Below are 21,530 nucleotides of genomic sequence, written 5' to 3'. Positions count from 1 at the left end.
AGAAACATTTCTGATACTGCAAAATTCGGACAGGCGACGGGAGGGTATGAAAGCAGTCCCCTACAACCCAGCAAACAAAAGACTCAATTTAAATTAAAAAACACAATATTTATAGAGAAGTGAGGGATTGGAGTCCACAAGAACCCCCACACCTCTCTATGCTAAAGCTCCCACCCAAATGTGCTGGAAGGTGTTATCCCATGATTTCTACTTGCTGGGACAGCTTCTCTTCTGTACAGGCACATTTTATTGCTGCTCTTTATGACTCAACATATCTAGATGTAATGCTGTAATGTTGTTACTTTGAAATAATAATAATAAAATTAAAATTAAAATATAAAAGAAAGTAATTAAATATTATTAAATTTTAATTATGTTAATGAATGGTCAAAAGACATGAGATGAACAGTTGTGACTCCCTCAAACATGAGATATAAAAGGGAGAAGAGAATCTCATTTGAGGGGAATAATTTGGGGGTAATCAGAAGTGCAGATCTGATTTAAATAAGCAGTGCAGGTCTGATCATTAAAGGTTGTGTCCCTTTCAAAGGGCAGATATAATGAAGAGTTGCACTCTTTCAAAGGGTGCTAATGGTGGAAAGCGTGTGTCTCTTGCCAAAAGGTATACATGATGAAGAGGTGTGACCTCTCCCTCACATTAAGAGATATAAAGGAAAGGAAACAAAAGCATCCAGGGACATGACCATCGATCGGATCAGATCAGAACTGTTATTAAGTTACTTATCAGAGCAGAGAATAGCAAGACCTAATCTATCATATGCAGCAATAATAATAATAAATACATGATTGATGATAATAATAGTCAGCAAATGGTAGACTAAAGGCTGCGACCCTGATATTACAATTATAATACAAAACCATAACTTAACGATGATAATCAAGAAAGGTTGCCAACCATAATCTGATTCGATAACCAACAAGTGATTAGTTAAGGCAGAAGACTTGGTGAAGGATCGCTACTCTTGGAAAGGAGTGACCCGTTGGGAAGGAACATAACCTTCCACCCAGGTTGAAGGATATATAAGTGCAACACTTCAAACATTTCAAGGGGGTAAAAAACAGATCAACAAAGGTCTGAATCTGATATAAGGAGATCAGATTTATACTGATAATAAATAAATGCATACAGCAGATTGATCATATACTATGATTTTGGTTTCCCTTTTAAGGAGATAAAGGTACTCCCCTCTAACCTTCCCTTATTGACCAAGAATTGTAATCTATCGCAAACTAGGGTATTTTACAAAAAGAAGACATTACAAATGCTCCAGAGATAGAACTTGTAATAAAATAAATAAATAGGCATTGGCAATGTGTACATATATGCATTACTGACCTGCACCATGTTTCATTGTCAACAAGGAAAACAACCTCAATTTTTAGCTGTCCAATATGAGCACCTCATTATAGGACTTACAGAAGTATTTGGTCAATGATGAACACAGTAGTAAAGCATATCTATTGCAATGCTGGGCACAATATGCAGAGGTTGTACTAGAAGAAACAGGGAACTACTCCATTGCACAGTAAATATGCTGCATCCGCTCAAGCAGTAATAATATTGACATATGTGAGATAAACAACACCCACAACTGTATACACATTGTCAATAAGAATGAGCAAGAAACATACAATTCTATCTGACAGTGTTTGTAAATTGTGTCAATGTGTGTGTTTGGGGAAAGGGACTGGTTTACTAATGTAACATATAATCATTTCCTACAGTCTGACAAAGAGAATATTAGTTGTGGGTCACACGTGACTGAAGTAATGTTTAACTAAGAGACATCATTTGTACTGTGATTTATTGTCCTCAGCTATAGGAAGGAGGTAGCAATGTTCTTTAATACACAAAACATGGGCTTTACATGTTCATTAAAAATTGCACTAGATACCCCCCCCCCCACCTGTTAATGGGGTAAGGAAGGCTGATCTTCCTTCGGATCCCAGGGCTGATGTTGTCTGGTTTGCCCCTGAGCAGGGGTCGGTTAAAACCAATTTTGATTGCGCCTCTAAAGGGAACCCGGGGATGAGTGGAGCAGGGTGCATTATCAGGGACTGTATGGGTAGAGCAATGGCAGAAAAATCAGTGAATCTGGGGGTGGCAACAAACAAGGAAGCAGAGTTCAGGGGTACACTGATTGGGCTGGAATGCGGACAGAACCTCAAATGCCCCAATATACATCTAGAGGATGACTCCTTGATCGCAATTAATGTCATACATCAGTAATTTACACCAATTTGGAAACTACAAGAATGGATTCGTATGATATGGATGTTCTGGGAAGCTTCAACAATTTTAAGATAACTCGTGTTTATAGGGAAGGGAATAAGGAAGCGGACAGCTTGGCTAATATGAGAGCCATGTCCAACTAAGGTGATGGGTTGGTTAATAAGGGTTGGGTGAGAATGAATTCCGATCATATGATTGTTATCCTCAGCTGCAACTTAAGGACAAAGGTTTTTGTGCCCACGACACATTCCTGATGTACGTCACAAGAACATTGCAAGGAGGTACCCACAATAGACTTTCTCATGAATTGAAAGTCTAATCAGAGGTACGAATCCTGGTTTATCCAGTTTTCAAAGTTTACGAATCGAAAGCCTAATCAGCAGGTATGAATCCTGGTTTATCCAGTTTTCAAAGTTTACTTATATTAGAATCCAAGGTTTCATTGGCCGTCCTTACCGATTGCCAATCTACCCAACCAATAGGATGATCCTATTAGAAGTTCTTAGACACTTGGAAATATATCAGAGCTTCAAAAGAGTAAGGCAGAAGGCAGCCATATCTTTCCCATTCCTCATTGGAAATATGGAAGAATCTTGTTCAACTGCACCGGCAGCTGAGAGTGCTAGGCTAGAGATGCAGTGGTATCCTTTCACATTCTACCAATTCAGAACTAATTATGATCCTCACAATAACATCAAATCAACGAAAAAGGAAAGAGTCAAACATAAAGGAGATATAGAAGGGCAAATGTTGTTGATGAGTATGAAATCAGGAAAAGGTTATATTCCAGGCTATAAATGAATTTCATCAAAGAGACTCAACCTTTTCTCGTACTAAATCAGTTAGAAGATAACGGAGAACATACTCAACCTGGTTTTGATGAGCATGCACCTCTTCCTCCAATCAAATGGTCAACACCAGAGCATACGGACTTGACCACCTTGATGCATCTTTAGTTTCTTTGGTTGTTACTGCATCTTCCTCGGAACTTTTGACTACTTGTTGGGAATCCAAAAATGGGATAACCTCTGGATTGGCTTGATCAAGTGGCTTAATAATCAACTGCCAAATATACTCTTTCAAGCGCTCTACTTATCTCTCATGCTCATTCTTCTTTTCTGTCTCCTCATCCAGTTTTGCCTTCATGGAAGCAACTGAATTATCTAAGTCATCTTTTACTTGGGCCTTTGTGCTTGGGCTTAAGTCAAAAGTGGTGATCTCATACTCATGAGGAGCAATGTCTCCCTTTGCTTTGTTCACCTTAGGCACAACTATCTGCACTATGTGGTTACCTGTCTCATCTCTCTGGATGGTAGAAAATCTCTTGGCTGGTTTCTTCACAGCAGTTTGCTCTAATCTGGCCAAGAAATCTGCCATGTCATCCTCTTCTTGTTCTTCTACTACTGGTGTGTTCATCTTCAATCCCTCCTTCAGCCATTCAAGAACAGTGGGTTGTTTGCTGCCTTCTACCTCTTGGTCATCCTTTGTTTCTATGTCACGTGCAATACCCCGGAGAGCATAAATCAACCCTTCTTGAAACTCTTCCTCTTCAATATTCATGTCATGTTTTGATTCTAGGATTTATGTGCCAGTAGGAGATGGTGGTTGTTCATCGTCCTAGTGGACTGATTCTGCATTTTCCTCGTGAGCTAAAGAAGGAATTTGTATTTCAGCCAAAGAATCATCAACAGTTAATATGTATATCTCATTCCTTGATGTGGCAGAACGAGACGGTTCTATTCTTTGCTTCTTCTGAGCAGGTTCTTCATTCTCAACTGCCTTCCCCTTCCTTTTAGCACTCTCGCTTGGTCTGGTAGTTTGTGTTGCTTCTTCATTTGAAGAATATCCTTCTGCTACTCCCATCAGATTATAAGTCAAAGTTATATTCTTCTGCTTCAACCTATGACACTGCCGATTAACCCACCACTTTGTATATGCCATGACTGGCCGCATCAATGTGGTCAAGTCCGTATGCTCTGTTGTTGACCATTTGATAGGAGGAGGAGGTGCATGCTCATCAAAACCGGGTTGAGTATGCTCTCAGTTATCTTCTAACTGATCTGGTACGACAGAAGGTTGAGTCTCTCTGATGAAATTCAATCATAGCTTGGAATATAACCTTTTCCTGATTTCATACTCATCAGGATTCAATGAAAATCTTCTATATCTACTTTATGTCTGAATCTTTCCTCTTTCGCTGATCTGATGTTATTGTGAGGATCATAATTAGTTCTAAATTGGTAGAATGTGAAAGGATACCATTGCATCTCTAGCCTAGCACTCTCAGTTGCATGCGCAGTTGAACAAGATTCTTCCATATTTCCAATGAAGAATGGGAAAGATATGGCTGCCTTTTGCCTTACTCTTTTGAAGCTCTGATATGTTTCCAACTGTCTGAGAACTTCTAATAGGACCATCCTATTGGTTGGGTAGATAGGCATGCGTTATGGACTCGAAAACTTTTGTCCTTAAGCTGCAACTGAGGATAACAATCATATGATCAGAATTCATTCTCACCACCTCCTACTATGCCTTTGCAAATCAGTCTTGAATATCTATAAGTTACACCCAGCAGATAAATTATGTAAGAACTCATGTGGAATGTCTTTGTCTTTTCCAAGTTCAAAAATATCAAAAACTTCTAAAATTAAGAACCCTAAACTCTATATATTTTCAACCAATTCACTTTCACAATTCATTATTCAGGTTAAGAATTTTTGGAGAGCATTGAAGAGAAGTTTTCTCTCAAATTTTATAAATTTTAGATTTTTGAAGAAAAATTGTCCTAAAGAAGATTCTTCTAAAGTGTTAAAGATCTAGAAATTAAGCACTTTTCTCTGATTATAAGACAGATTTTCAGAATTAGAGGTAAATTTCAGTCATAAAGAGGATTCAAAAACTCAATTTGATTGAAATTCCTCACTTTTTTGTCTTATTTTCTCAATTTTCATCCATTTCTAGACCAAACCCTTCACTTTCAATTCGTTTTCTCGCAGAAACTTAACCTTTTGACAGGCTGAAAGTGAAATTTAAAATCAGAATTAAATTCTGAAAATAACATGGAGTTTTCATGTGTTTTTACAAGTAGCAATGAAGTTCGCTAGCAAAGGAGTACAACTTAAGTCTAAAATCAAATCCAAATGGAAGAATATCACTGACACAGACCTTGGACATGTTGATATGGAGGAATTCAAGAAAAGAATGTATGGACATGATGGACACATTCCTACACCTATTGCCCGCAAAATGATGCACAATGGAATTGTCCAGGCAACTGGATTCCCACCAGCCAAAGATTGTGTTGAGCTAATAGTTGAATGTGCTTTGCACTATAAAGAAAAAGCGAGAGAAATCATTGCACTAGATGGAAGAATCCCGGCTAACCTTTCAAAATTGTCCATCCAGGAGACATTTGGTATACCAAAGCACAATAAAACCACCTATAAGACTAAGGAGCAAGCCCAGAGGGTCTATGATAGTCAGTTTGAACTTTGTGCTACAAATGTAAACAAGTCTTGGCTTGAGAAGAAAAGACCTCAAGGAAAAGTGCCGAAGTATTTGTTGTGTCCATTCTTCAAGGAAGAGTATGGTGATATCATCCTACTGTTGAATAGAGTAATGGGCAGCTCTAAGGGTCAGTTATTCGAGACATGGATGTATTATTTCATGGATGAAATCACCTCAAGAACCAAGTTATTCAATTGGTCCCGCATAATCAGCAATAACCTTCATGAACAATTGATGAACTTGGAAAAGACAAAGACATTCCACATGAGTTCTTATATAATTTATCTGTTGGCCGCAACTTACAGATATTCAGGACTGATTTGCAAAGGCATAGTAGGAAGTGGTCAGAATGAATTCCGATCATGTGATTGTTATCCTCAGCTGCAGCTTAAGGACAAAAGTTTTCGAGTCCATAACGCATTCCTGATGTATGTCACAAGAACATTGCAAGGAGGTACCCACAATAGACTTTCTCATGAATTGAAAAGTCTAATCAACAAGTACGGATCCTGGTTTATCCAATTCCCAAAGTTTACTAATGTCAGAATCCAAGGTTTCACGGGCCATCCTTACCGATTGCCAATCTACCCAACAAATAGGATGGTCCAAATTGTTTCCAAATTCATTGAATGTCAGAAGAAAGGGATACAAAAAACAATAAACTCAGTCATAAGCATAACATGTTTATAACATGAGAAAGGGAAGTTAAACATGTTTATAACATGAGAAAGGGAAGTTAAACATGTTTGTGAAATTCAGTCAAATTGAGTTTTTGAATCCTCTTTATGACTGAAATTTACCTCTGATTCTGAAAATTTGTCTTATAATCAAATAAGAGTGCTTAATTTCTAGAGCTTTAACACTTAGAAGAATCTTCTTCTAGACAATTCTTCAAAAATCCAAAATTTATAAAATTTGAAAGAAAACTTCTCTTCAATGCTCTCCAAAAATTCTCAACCTGAATAATGAATTGTGAATGTGAATGTGATGTTGAAAATTTATAGAGTTTGGGGTCCTTAAATTTAGAAGTTTTTGATTTATTTATTTTTTTTATTTTTTTTTTAAATTATTCTTTTTTCGTGTTCAAATTTGATACACATGTGATGATCTTCCAAGTATGATACAAACCTGTCCAAAGCTTATAAATTCTGCCAAGAAAGAGAACATTCAAAGTTGAAATTTGTCTTACAAAACGTGGCATGACATGATCCAAGTCCGCCTAGGGTTGGACAAATAAAGCATCACATGAAGATGAAATAAGCCTTGACAAAGGGCATGACAGAAATACAATACAAATTGTCTGATCAACCTTGGAATTCACCATGAACTTCTTGATTATATATGATAAAACGTACACCAACACGTCGTCAGCTATTATGCTCTCCAAATAGTCACCACTCTCAAACTTAGGTTCCTCTATTGGTATAAAAACATGGGGTGAATCAGTAAGGCCATCTACTTCAACCACTTCATCCACTATGGCTGCAACTTCTCCATCAATTGATATTTGATCCCATTTTGCTAAAGGACCCTCATTGTATCTAGGATCTGCATGAGAGAAAAGACAAAGTGAGCTATGAATGTACACCAAGTTCTTTGCTTTCTTTGACCCTAATCGGTTCTTTTTTAGTGAATGAATAAAACCATAAGTGCTCCAATTTCTCTCAAAAGATGAAGAGTTTGCTACTTGTGAGAGCAATCTTATTTCAAATGAATTGTCATTCAGGGGTTTCATTTCCATGATTCCACCACCACCCTACAAGGTCTTTTTGTACTTTCATATCATATAAAGCTTCCACGAAAACAAATTCACCTTGCCCATGTGAAAACTTATTCCATTTACTCCTCAAAATTGAAGCATCCTCACCTTGGCCATAAATCCTTTTAATTGCAGCCCTAAATCCCTTCATTACCTCTATATCCTGATGTGGAGCTCTCTTATTAGTCACTTGTGTATCATACCATTTAGGATTAAGGGCATAGACAACACAATGAAGAGGTGAGTTAAGTTTGTTCCATCTTCCATGTTTCTTTTCCTCTATCAAAAGATATAAAGAAAGATCTTTTGCATCTATTATCTTCTTGACTCTTTCACAGTTGAAATCTATTGCTTCATACACTTCTCACAAATATACCTTGTTTGAATCTACAAATCTGATCACCTCAAATATGGGCTAAATAAAGTCTACAACAAATTTAACATCAGCCCAAAAACGGTCATCAAGGACCAAACCTCTCACTAACAACCGTGGAACACAAAGCTCCTTTGACTTCACAAAGGTGATCAAGAAGAATAAAGTAAGAAGCAAAACGTGTATCAATAGGTTTGAGAAGTTCCACCTTGGCAAATTTACAATAGATGGCTTGTGTTTGGTGATGGTTACATATGAACATTTGTATTTTTCTGCCCTTCTCAATGAGATCTAAAATCTCCACTGGAACTTGCCAATATCTTTGAGTGCATTATTCAACAAATGCACACAACATGGTGTCCAAAATATATGTTTGTACCTTTTTTGCACCAACATGCTTGTTGCTTTACAAACAAGGGCAACATCAGTAACAACTTGGACTACACGTGTTGCCCCCACCTCCTCAATGTCGTCACATGGCTGTTTATAAAAAAATTCTGCATTTTTTCTTGCCCTAAACAATCTATTGCCTTCAAAGAAAAAGGCCCTTTGTTACATGTGACCATGAGATTGATTAGTGGACAATTTATAGCATCTATCCACCCATCAATCACAATATTGCATCCTTGTGTAGCCCACACTCTTTTCATTGGTGCAGTATTCCACTAATCAAGATTTTTCTTTATCGATTAGAGTAGCGTGAAGCTTTTCATACCTAGGTGGTCTATACCTTGCTGGTATGTTACTGAGCTTGAACCATCTCCCAAAAGAAAGGTGAGCGAACAACATTAAACGGTATTCCATTTGCATAAAAGGCTCATGCAATTGCTACATCAATTGTTTCCCCACCTTACACATCAAACAATCTTCCAATGGGGTTTGTGCTGCCAATGTGTGGTCTCTTACGAGCATTTTTCGCTGCTACATCTCTAGAAGACACGTCCACCTCTGCCTATCTATTTTGACCCCTCACAACATCATAGCCTTCACCCTCATGTAAGTACCTTGCCATGCCATTTGACAAAGCTTACATTTGATCGTGGCTATTCCACTTGTACCTTTTTGCCCCAAAACATGGTCAACATACTTCCACAAGGGGTACAAGCCTTGCCTTCCTCCACCTGAAATTTTGAATCTCAATAGAAAAATATAAACAAATATTAGGTTTGGCAAATTCACAACAAGATGCAACATTTGAACTCAATATTTTTCAAATAACTCTAAAAGATTTGAATGGGAAATTCTCAATTCAAATTGCAATGCTTAATTAAGTTAATTTCTAAGTTTGATGTCTAGGTCTGTTTGTCATTTTCTAATGGTTAATTTCTGTTTGTTGGTTGACTGTGACTCTGCATAAACAGTAATTCTTTTAAGGTTAATTTTTTAGAATCAACACTTTGTCATGACTCTCTTTGGTTCGTCCCGCTCACCCTTAACTTTCTCTTAAATTTGCATTGTTGATAGCATTCATAAGTCACCAGTTTTTGCATTCTTGGCATCATTGTCTTGCACTCACACCAATTGGAAACATTAAACATCATATTTGTTTTTCAGATTTCCCACATTGTTTCAGCTTCCTGCTTATTCCAGTTTCACTTTAGTAGTGTACGCATCATTAGCATTCATATTATTTGAGTTTGCATATATTAACAGTCCATTAACAAACTCGATTAGCAAGGTATAATGAATAATCAGTCCATATATTGTTTTGAATGTGTTGTGTATTTGGCTTTGTAGTTTAAACCTATTTGCTGAGATGCATATACTGTGTATTTTGTTTTCAATTTATAAATTATAATATAAATCTATTTGCCTTTGTACCTATTTCCTTCGGACCTGCACAAAAAAAACCCTCAAACAATAGCATCCACAGTCGACTGCAACTCCTTCATGCAACACAAATCCCTTCGAAAAATGGCAAAAAGCCTCGACAAGTCCTTTGCGCAGTGGAATCTTTTTTCTCACATAACATTTTGGTACCCTCCTGACGCATTTTTCTGCTTTTACATCAGTTGCATTTTAGGTTTTTATTTGTTTTGTCACGGAAACACTTGGAAGCATCCTGCCGACTCACACTGCCCTCTTGCACACCTTGCAGAGTCTTTGTGCCCGTCTCCAAGACGGGAGACGCGTCCCTGTCACCGAGAAGCATCCCAAGGGGTCGAGGACGCATCTCTGTAAAAACTTACTTTTTATCTATGGGTGTTCAATAATAATAGTAATAGAAAATTGTGCCACTTCTAGGATATGTGCACTACAAATGCGAGTTTCCTACTTCTATTTTCACCAAAATTCTTATACACAACCTTTGTACCAAAAGTTGCAATTCCTTTTATTTTCAATTATAATTACAATTCAAGAAATTTTATAATGATTACAAATATTCACAAAACATCAAGCATAAAACCGCTTCAATGACAGATAGCATTAACTATTACATACATGGACTTAAAATGGATGATATATAAGGTAACTCTTTATAGTGCCTATACAATAAATTTGATTTTTCCTACATTTAGAAACAACATTATGTATCAAAATTGGCATATTGATCAAAACTAGCAAATGTACCCAACCCCTATGAACAAGTAAATTCAACTTTTGATACCTTAATGCCAGTATTTGTAGCCTCCTTCGCAGCCTCAAGGAGTGGGTTAAACATTGGATTGAATGCTACTGTAAAGGCGCAATCAATTATATGTCCTGGAGTAAATAAGGAAACCATAACAAAAGAAATGAGCAAAACGGAGCCATGTTCATAATATACAAAATGAAATCAATTTGAAGGATTTCTTCCTTTCTTTATTCTATCAAAATAATACGATCCTATGACATTCTAAATACAAAAACTTACAATACATAGATGTGACTTTACATGCATGTACCTTCAATGTGTGTTCCAAAGTCCAATTTCATGACATCATCATACTGAAGAACAGTCTTATCACCTGAGTTTGGTGTCCAATGTGCAGCAACCCTATCATGAATAGCAGCATACTCATAAATAATAGAAAGATCTAAGTGTACTTTGCATGTTTTCAATACTGATAAAGCATGCTTTTAAACATACCAGTTCAGTGAACAACCAGTAGGAAAAGCAATGCCTGCTTGGAGTCCATTTTCTTGAATTAATTTGCGCACCATGTTTTCCAATGTTTCACACAAGTCAGTCATAAGGATTCCTGGCTTTACATAATTCCTGATGTACTTTCGGACCTTCCAAAACAAAAAAGCCAAACAAAACAATTAAAAAATTGCATATCTCTAAACATATATCAGCCCGTAGCCTATCAACTGAAGAATATTATGGTAGCACATTCAGACAAAAAATTATATTAGTAATTGACTAGTAAGATCCTCCATGTGACAAGCAAACTTCAAATCATTGTGCACAATAACCTGACGATGCACTTCTGCTGCTTGACGTATGGCATTGTACATAGGCTTCTCAAATCGTTCTTGTTCCCGCTTCTCTTCAGATGTTACTCGCCATAAATTACTGATAGATAATTAGCTGGAGTTAGCATTCAACTATTACTGTGAAGTTGTGAACAATAAACTTAAAATTAGGAAAGTAACAAGGTTAAATCCATGTACAAACAATGCCTATTTCAATCCTATTTAAGAAGACCATTCATAATAAGTTGTATGAAAATGACCTCTGATATGTTCTTATTCAAATTGACTAACCAAATACCAAAAACTTACTCAGACAGTTGTAAGTGATCAGACAAATTATCTAAAGTCTTATCAAAAAGGCCTGCACATTGATTTTGTCAAGCAACAAAGCATGTGAAGGTTTTCTCACACATATAGAACGAAGTTTTGAACGTGTCATAAATTAATTATTCACTGGCATGTATAGTTCAACACACAGAAACATTTGCCCAGTGATCACCAAAAAAACAACAAAACATCAAAAGAAAACTCTGGTATTATAAGGTACTGAAGTAGTGGGGAGTGGTAAATCTGTGAAAGCTCTATAGGCTATTTTTGCCAGTTATCTAATTGTTCATCATTTTTTTTTTTACTCCAAATGGTTAAAATTCCAACAAAAGATTATATTCATCAAAAACTGAAGCTATTAATGCTAATAGTAACTTCTGTGATGTTATGCATATCTTAGCATGTACTATTTAAATAATAAATAAAAACATTTGTTAATTAATCATGGTAAAAAAATGAAAATCCTTAATATCTTCCCCATTCAGCAATCCAAAAGATTAGAAAATAGTCAGGCCTATCCAGCAGAGCTGGGAAAAATAATAGATGTTTTAAGATGTTATCTTTCCTCAACTTTCGCTTTTCTCCTATTTATAAAATATGCAATTAGCGTTTAATATCAAACTATAGTAGCAGAAACCAGAAAACACTGATGTTATTGCAAGTAATTGCAGTAATTATCTTACTGGCACACCCAGGTAATTGGATAAGCAGTCAAACTCAGGTTGGCCAAACAAAAACTCGCGTCAAAGCAAAAGAACATGTTGTAAATGCAGGTAATTGAAAAAACTGAAGTTTTAGTAGTATTGTTCATAATGGTCCTCATACTTCACTTTTGGTCATTTGCTAGTCTTTTTCCATTGTTCCAGTCTACTAGAATCTGCTAGGGTTAGGTTTTTTATTTTTTGACTAAACCTAAAGGCCGATGTGGCTTTTTTATACATTTTTTATTATTCCCAACCAGTATGAATGTGATTTTTCTTTCAGCCCATATAACATCATGCCACAAAAGACATTTTACATGGGAAATTGTGTACAATTTCCCAATCCAAATTGACTGAAATGCAACTTTTATGAGAATGAAAGTGGTGGGGTGATCAACCACATCAAATAGCATCTTACAAAGTTGTTAGGGCACAATGTGAAAGCTTGTAAGAATTGTCCTAATGATGTGACTGTTGGAATTAGGGATCACTGAGAGGGGGGGGTGAATCGGTGATCTACCGGTTACCAAATTTTCAAACATAACTTTAAGCCACTAGAAGGAAATACTTGAAACTGAAATGCAGAAACATAAAACAAACAACCACAAAATCATAACACCGGATTTTTATGTGGAAACCCAAATGGGAAAAACCACGGTGGGATTTGAACCCACAATATTATTCCACTATGGCCAATAGAAAAACAATATTACAATATGGGAATGCATAGGCATTCAGGCACACTACCTAGAGCTCACTGCTCAATTACAATAACCAGGAAGGCTACAACCCTCAGGGAAGTCTCACTGACTTACAAAATAGTTACAGTAATGAATTACAATGAATGAACTCTGAAATAGCATCTGCAATGCTTGGATGAGTTCCAGTTGAGTGCCAAATATTCTGACTGGCTCCTTTCTACTTATCTGCTCTGTTCTGCCCTGTTCTCAATCTCAGTCAGCTACCGGATCAAGAATGTGCACATGAAACTGCGCCAAAACGGATTCTCGATCACCTCTCGCATGCATACAATCGCACCATCCACCAAAAAGATCATCCACACCAAATTTATATACCGGCAACCACAAAATAGGATATTTGTCATGTCGGTTTGCTAGGTAACATGTAGTCTCCCGTCGGCTTGGCCAGATCACCAAAGATAATGTGGATCACCAAAACAATGATAAAGTGATGTGTCTAAGTCGACCCAATCAACAAAAACACGATTCAATACACCGCAATCACCAAAAAGCTTCCCAACCCAAAAATGCTCTGTTCATCCTGAAATACCGGTTAATCAACTACCGATTAACACCCGCTTCCGGATAAGAAGAATTATGATCACCGGATCAAATCTCCATGAAGAGTTGCCATCAATGACAACCCTAAACCAATAATCAGCCACTGGAAACCACCAGATTCCACCGGATGAGTGTCAATTGCCAACAATGACCCACCAAGCAAAGTTGTCTCGATGCCTATGCAAAAAGCGGAGTGAAAAAGGAAGAAATTGCGGCTAGTTTATCAACATGGATGTTGTGGGTCCTAGCTTCAAAGAACCCTCATATGAGAGCCTCGGAGTTGATTTGCTAAGAGAGGTAATACAAGATGTCAACAAGGAAGTGGTTGAGCATCATAAGTAGTGGGAGATCACAGGTTGCAACAATCGATTAACTTTTTGGTTGCAATCAATGGTAGCACAATCCTTTTAAAATCAACAGATGCAATGGTGGTTGTGCCCCTACAAGACTCCATTTTTAGGCTTCCTCTTGTTACTCAATTGTCAGTAAATCATTGATAACACATTAGGAGAAGTTATTCAATGATATTTCAAGTCAAAATTTATCCAAATTGTCTTGTCTTTGATCTTGTTCATGCTAACAATTCTTGCAACAAAAGGAAGATTTCAACAAAGATCTAGGCTATGAAAACAAGGAAAGAGACCAAGATGGATGCCAAGATGAGTTAAACAATTCCTCAATCCATGCTTGAGGAGTGATGAGAAAAGTTTCAGCCAACAAATCGCAAGGAATTCATTCAAAGGCACCTAATATTGAACAGAAGGGAGGGCAAAAGAAAGGAATAGAATAAATTATAAAGCAAAGCACAGATCAAAGACAGATTAGCCATTAAATATCCACACTTGAAGGTGGCTAAGTGGCTGCCAAAGCACACATAAGTCAATACAAGGAAATACCACTTGTTTGTCTATCCAAGGAAAGATTTTTGCAATAAAAATCTACACCCAAAGTATGGCAAATTAACACCAAATCAATGCCACCCCACTTCTAAAGTCAAAATTGCCACGTGATGATCACATTTGGATAGGTTGAGTAAATATACAAACCCGCTTGAAAAATGACAAATGATCTCTTCAATGATTGATTGGTTGAATGAATGAATTCCTTTGATTTGATGATTTGAAGTATTGGTGAGTGATGATTAAGTGATTGTTGATTTGATAGGATGATTTGCTGATTGATTGTTTGCTAATGATTGGAATGATGATTGATAAGTGATCTTTGAATGATTGGAATGACCTCTTGTATACTTCATCGGTGAAAGGGCCACCACCTTTCATAAGACTTGAGTCACCGCCCTTCATTAAAATTGAGTAACCACCCTTCAATGTTATCTTTGAGAATAATAAATTATTCTCCAAATTGATCTCCCTTCCATCTCTTCCTCAAATGAACCTTCTTCCCTTTATATCTTCCCATGTGAGGGAGACGTCACATCTCTTCATCATGCCTGCCCTTTGGCAAGAGACAAAACCTTTCACAATTTCCACCCTTTAAAATAGTACAACCCTTTGAAAGAGACAACCTTTCTACTTCCCATTCCTTTCTTCTTCCATTAATCCTTCCTTGGTTCGCATGCTTCCATTCATTTCTTCCCTTCTCCTTTCTTCTTTTCAAATGATCTCTTCTCCCTTTTATATCTCATGTTTGAGAGAATCATAACTGTTCATTCCATGCCTTTTGACCTTTCATTAACTTAATTATATTATATTATATTTTTATTATTTTATGTTTTAATTTATTATTATTATTTATTATTAAATCCTATTTTAGAAAGGGGACATTACATTGTTGTACCAGTCAAAAGTTCTGCCAAAAGCATGGTTAGAACACCATAAATCTGCACCAACCACTTGAAGACACACCAAACGTATTGTCGTCAATTATAATCCATGATAGGTGAGTGTTACATATTTGTAATCACTTTCCCCCAAATCAAGCATGCATTATTTAGAGATCAACTATCAAGAATACTGTGATCTGCAATCAAGTATTGTTTTTGATTTATTGTTATTACCATGTTATGCACTAACACTTGCAGGACTTCAAAGAGCATCACATCATCACCTTGTGTGGGATCCAAACAAGGGCTTCACATTTGAGGTAATCTTTGACATTCATGTTTTTGATTTATTGTTATTACCATGTTATGCACTAACACTTGCAGGACTTCAAAGAGCATCACATCAGCACCTTGTGTGGGATCCAAACAAGGGCTTCACATTTGAGGTAATCTTTGAAATTCATGTTATTCGCTTTGCCTTTACTCCCCTGAGGGCACACAATCTTTATCATCATCATCGTTGTTGTGGAGGTGGTAACACCAACATGGAGTTTGACCAAGGCAAGCCCCTACACAACACAACCCTTTTCCCTCTTTCATGTGTACAAGCCAGATCTCAACAATTCTGATTGCAAAAGTGGCACAAATGGACAGATTGTGGCAAGGACTATCGAACTTCGAATCACACAAACCCTAAGGATGCTGTCGCCCAGCACTTCTATCCTAAGAGTATAGTCATAGGTGTCCAAATCCATGTTGATTCCATTCCTGATCATGAATTCAGCCTACAAAAATTCTGATTAATAGTACTACTAAAATTCTGATCTGATCTGATCAATGGTGATGTCACTAGATGCTTTTGATTCCTTTCCTTTATATCTCTCATTGTGAGGGAGAGATCACACCTCTTCATCATGTATGCCCTTTGGCAAGAGACACACCCTTTCACCATTAGCACCCTTTGAAAGAGTGCAACTCTTCATTATTTTTGTCCTTTGAAAAAGGACACAACCTTTCACAATCAGATCTGCACTTCTGATTCCCAAATTATCCCCTCCTTCAAATGAGTTCTCCTCTCCCTTTTATACATCATATTTGGGGGAGTCACAACTTATCATTTCATGCCTTTTGACTACTCGTTAACTTTAATCAATTTTAATTATATTTAATTATATTCTTTTATATTTTATTTTTATTTTTATTCTTTTGTATTTTAATTTTATTATTATTATTTATTATTAAATTATATTTAAAAGTGGGGACATTACAGTTAGTATAATTATCATTGTTGGTTGCCTAGCATAACGGAGTTTGCTAGTATAATCGGTTTTTTTTTCTACATGGATCACACAACATAACACACCTTTTTGTCCAATAGAATTCGTGCCTCTTTTCATGGATGAGCTAGCATAACGCAACTTGCTAGCCAGTAGAATCCATGACATAAGCATGAATCACCCAACATAACACACCTTGTTGGCTAGTGGAATTCATGGTTTTTGCCATGGACCCCTAGCATAACACACCTCGCTAGTTGTTGGATCATGGTTTCAGGCTCCTGCTACCTAAAGTGATTCTTTAATCCAGTGGCATACAGCAAGAAAGGAGAATAATTGAAAAAGTTGCACAAATGGGCACCCAATATGAAGATTTACTGAAATGGAAAGAAAATATGAAGATGTAGTTATATATACAATGATGAATTATCAGGAAAAAGTCATGTACTCACTCGTCCTTATATTGTTGAATTTCGCCCTCTGGAAAATCTCCAGAGGGAAAAAGATCAGCTACAGGAATTGAAGGTGGATCAGTCTGTTCTAATGGTTCCTTCTTCTTCCTGCGCATAATGATTACCAAGTAAGTGCCATTAGTAAGTCTGATTAAACACTCAAAATGACTTGCATCAAGTTGCAGTAAGATAACCCTACACACTTACAGGTGCCAGCAAATATAGAAATGACTGCTAGACACAGAGAAAAAACAGCTCACTTGTTCTTATTTTTTTTCTTCTTCTTCTTTGCAGCATCTAAGAACATACACATACAGTGAATTTAGTAACAGCAAAAGTATGCCTGATTAACAATCTTTACAAGAAGGAAGATAAATAAAGAATTAGTGAAGAATCACCATATTATATTTTGAAATATGGCAAAAACCAAGCACGGTGTAGTTTACTTTTTAGTGAATTGCACAAAATTAGTGAATTGAGAACTTTAATGAATCGCACAAGATTATTGCATTGAGGACTACAATAAATGAATTAGTGAATTGGGAACTTCAATGAATTGAAGATTTTAGCAAATTTCAAAAGATTAACAAATTCAGGACACTAGCAGATGGAGAACTTTTATAAATTGAGGAAATAGAGAAATGAAATAAGTAAACTTATCACACTGAAAAGAATATATACTTACTAATTTTACGTAATGCAGAAAACAAAAACCAAATAAGCTTACTAATCTCTCATTCTTGGCTTGTCATTACACAAATAGAGGTGAAGATTGATCATTGAAAGCTCCAAAGTGATTGCGTTGTTATAGTTATGCATAGACACGAGCCCATTTGCTGCCAAAGAGATCATTGAGAAAAAAATTTGGAAAAGAGGTAAGTTTTTTTGGTTTTCTTTGTTCATCTTTTCTTATACATAAATGAGTTAGGATATTTTTTTTCTTTTGTTTTTTTATTTGTTTGCAATATGTTGTTTTCCAGTCTTCTGTCCGAGGGATTACAATGACAGCCAACTCTAGCTCCATGATCCCCCTAGTTCAAAGCCGACCCAAATTCACATTGTGGAAATATGTTGGCATGATACAAGTTGCACATGGTGAGAGATATGTTGGGTTTGTAGTGGATGTGATGTGCAGCATACAAGTTCATGTTGTTGGGTGAAAGGCCCATTTGTGTGATATTCTTCAAATGGACATCAAACATTGCCTGAGCAAGAACGGTGCACCAATGCCAACATCTAAAGTGGTGGAATCTATTAGAAAGCAAGAACAAGGAAATGAAGCAATTGCCCGTAGAGCTAGTAAACTTGGCAAGGAAAGGATCTTGAGCAATAAAGCCCCTTCCTTTCCCATCCATCCCTAAAGTTGTGGCAAACAGCTACCAGTTTTTGGTCACACTCAAGAAGAACCTACTTCACATAAAACATCAAAGTGACTGTTGGAAATAGCATTTCAAAATGAATCCCAAGATGTTGCCAATCAATGTATTGCAAGATGCAAATGGTTTGTTATTCAACATTGTTTGCTCACCATATTGACAGGAAATGTTGGGAAAATTAATGAGACTCCAAAAAGGAACAAGGACCTAAGTTATGAGAAGTTTTTTGTAGCACCTAATTGCCCAAGGAGAAGAAACTTGTAGAAAATTTATTGAAGACCCATTAAGGATTCATAGAAAAGGGGCAATTTTTTAAAATCACAGGTTGTGAGGCTCATGTAAAGGATGCACAATTTATTGCTAACATCCTCATACAGTCCATTCAAAAAGTGGGCCTAATAATTATTCCCAAGTCAGAATGAACAAAAAATAACTTGGAAAGCAAATGATTTGTTGCTTGAGGCACATTAATAATACGTGTTTTGGATGCCTTTTGCTACCCACTAACTCAAACTTATGCTACAAAAGATAGGTAGCAAATTTGATTACAATAAATAAATAATTCTATGGCGAAGCTATAGAGATTCAAATGTTTTATCAACAACTCCCACATGTCACAAAACATAACCAAGTCATTCTTGAAATTGAAGATGCTTAAGGAAAATGAAAACAAAACAACTTTATGAAGGCAACCCAACACTAAGAGGGCAACAATTGTCGAGCAAGTTATCCTAGATGACATTTGGGCTCGACATTTGGTGGTATCATGTGGAATATCTTATAAGGATCGCTAAGACCATCATCTATATGATCCATTTTAATCATTGACAAACCATGATTGGGAGTGATATATGAAAGCATCAACTCAAAGATTCAAAAGCTGAAGAACATCATAAATAAGAAGAAGCAAGTTCCAAAAGAAACATTCTTCAAACAATTGCACCAAATTCTTATTGAGAGGTGGAACAAAATGACCAACCCACTACATCCTCGTCTTTGCGTGTACTCAAAAAATATTAGCACAAAGGTCCTTTCTTTGCCAAGGAGGATTGCAACATACAAAGATGTAGAAGTAAGCAAAGGGTTCAAGATAGCATTTGTTAGACTATTCCCTGATCCTTGTGTAGAGGATGTAGATTCAAATGAGTTTGTTGATTTTGTACACTGCAATGCTCATAAAATTTCTACTCTTCATGACGTGTATGATAAAGATGCTCACAATTGGTGGTACCTCCATGGCCAAACATTCCAAAATCTAAAGCTTTGTAACATGTAAGTTTTTTACTTCTTATTTAAAACTCTCTAAAGTTGGATTTCGATTTTTCATTTTTGAAATATATTTTCAATTTTTCTCACATTTGAAGTTTGATTTATAAATTATAATTTTATATCTCTAATTCTCTAACTTTGCCACAATAGGTTGCCAATTCATCTTCATCTAAGCCAAATTGAAGTACATACAAGTACAAAAAGTGCAATAATTGGCATCAAAAGAGGTTGAAGACTTAATGTATATGCATTTCATCTTGCGCCTTCTTTCGCAAACATAAAAACTACCAAAAAGGGGCAACGAAGTTATGGGATGTAGAACCAAAGCAAGCTGACTTGGATGCTACCGCTGCCCAACAATCTGCATTTATTGGAGCAGTTGGATAGCCAACATACTTTTAGTGTGAATGTCAGTGACACCGCTTGTGATTTGCCCAACAATCTGCATTTTTTGGAGGAGTTGGATAGCCAAGACTCTTTTAGTGTGAATGTCATGGCACTGCTTGTGATCTCCTAATCTACCTACGTTGTCTACTGTCAATGATTCTTCTAATCTACCTACATTATCCATTGTCAATGACGATGATGATCTTATAAAGACCCATATACATTGCTTGCTGATTTTAATATTCTCATATTGAACAACAAATATCTATAATGGCATTTGAGTTAAACTGGCATCAAAGTAGAATTTTTTATTTTTATAGTGGTGATGTTTATTATATCTCCCATGAGAATAGGAGGACCAACATATGGTTTTAAAGAGGAGAGCACATCTTTTGTGTCCAGTCTCGAGCATCTACCATTGAGCACATATTGTGGGGGGATATTTGGTCCTTCCATGGCACTTATCTTTTCATTTTCACTTTCTGCGAGACCTTCTTGGGGTGAAGGACATTGCAGCATAGCAACTGTTATGCAGAGTTAGTGTAAATTTTGAGGGTGGGTTTTGTTCACACTGGATTTTCCCTCTTTCCTCTTTTATTTCCTTTCATTAGGTTTGTCTCATTAGTTAACCTTAAGGGGGGGGGTGTTAGCGCATGCAACACAGTCAGCGCAACTTAGCTGAACTGTTTGCTCCGTGATCTGCGGATTGCATGCTCGTATGTAAGCTAACCAAGGAGTGTTGTTAAAATCGGCCTCTTCCTCATAACTTCAGTTTAACTCCTCATGCATCTCCTCCATAATTTCCAATTCCACCGTAAATACTCTGTTCATGCAGTGGTTACTATTTCTGAATTTAATTCCTGTTTGTAGGCTGCAAATATGCATACATTTTTTATTCTTAAGTGTTTTTGGTATGGAAAAACACAAAGCCACCAAATAAAAATTTGCCATACCAGCATACCCAAATCCGAATTGATAATTTAGCAATTTAGAGATCTTCACCTATAATCTCCTCTTCTCTCACTATCATGCCTTCTTTGAGGACATCAATCAGTTTTAAAATGTATGGGCTACACTACTTTTTCTGATGATTCTGGAATACAAAGATTTACTCCTTGCAGCCATTTCCTTGAAATTAAAATACACCAATATCCACCCATGTAAACAAGCTGTGCATGGTCCCTGCAGCTGCAAACATTACAAATCTCCATGCCTACTCCCCTTCCCAAACAATACCTCAGATACCCATCATAAACAACTTATGAATATAATTGTAGATATTATCACCTAACCTATGCTATCATGATGGTACATAATCTTTAGAATCCTCTAGGAACCCCTGCAACCACAAAAATAATAGAATGG

At 36.5% G+C, this 21,530-nt stretch overlaps 1 protein-coding gene across 2 annotated transcripts in view; it reads right to left on the bottom strand.

The window, feature by feature from the left end:
• Nucleotides 1–21,530, bottom strand: part of LOC131079877 (methionine aminopeptidase 2B) — a 63,045-nt gene that overhangs the window by 28,386 nt on the left and 13,129 nt on the right. For both annotated transcript variants that reach the window (XM_058017918.2, XM_058017917.2), the window contains exons 3-8: nt 17,394–17,430; nt 17,134–17,241; nt 11,293–11,392; nt 10,964–11,109; nt 10,779–10,870; nt 10,502–10,596 (exon numbers count right to left, since the gene is read on the bottom strand). In XM_058017918.2, the coding sequence (XP_057873901.2) occupies nt 10,502–10,596; nt 10,779–10,870; nt 10,964–11,109; nt 11,293–11,392; nt 17,134–17,241; nt 17,394–17,430 (578 nt within the window). The remainder of the gene's footprint in view (nt 1–10,501; nt 10,597–10,778; nt 10,871–10,963; nt 11,110–11,292; nt 11,393–17,133; nt 17,242–17,393; nt 17,431–21,530) is intronic.

The sequence above is a fragment of the Cryptomeria japonica genome, chromosome 10, assembly GCF_030272615.1.
Source record: "Cryptomeria japonica chromosome 10, Sugi_1.0, whole genome shotgun sequence".
NCBI classification, from domain to species: domain Eukaryota; kingdom Viridiplantae; phylum Streptophyta; class Pinopsida; order Cupressales; family Cupressaceae; genus Cryptomeria; species Cryptomeria japonica.
This window is presented reverse-complemented; position numbering and strand designations above follow the sequence as displayed.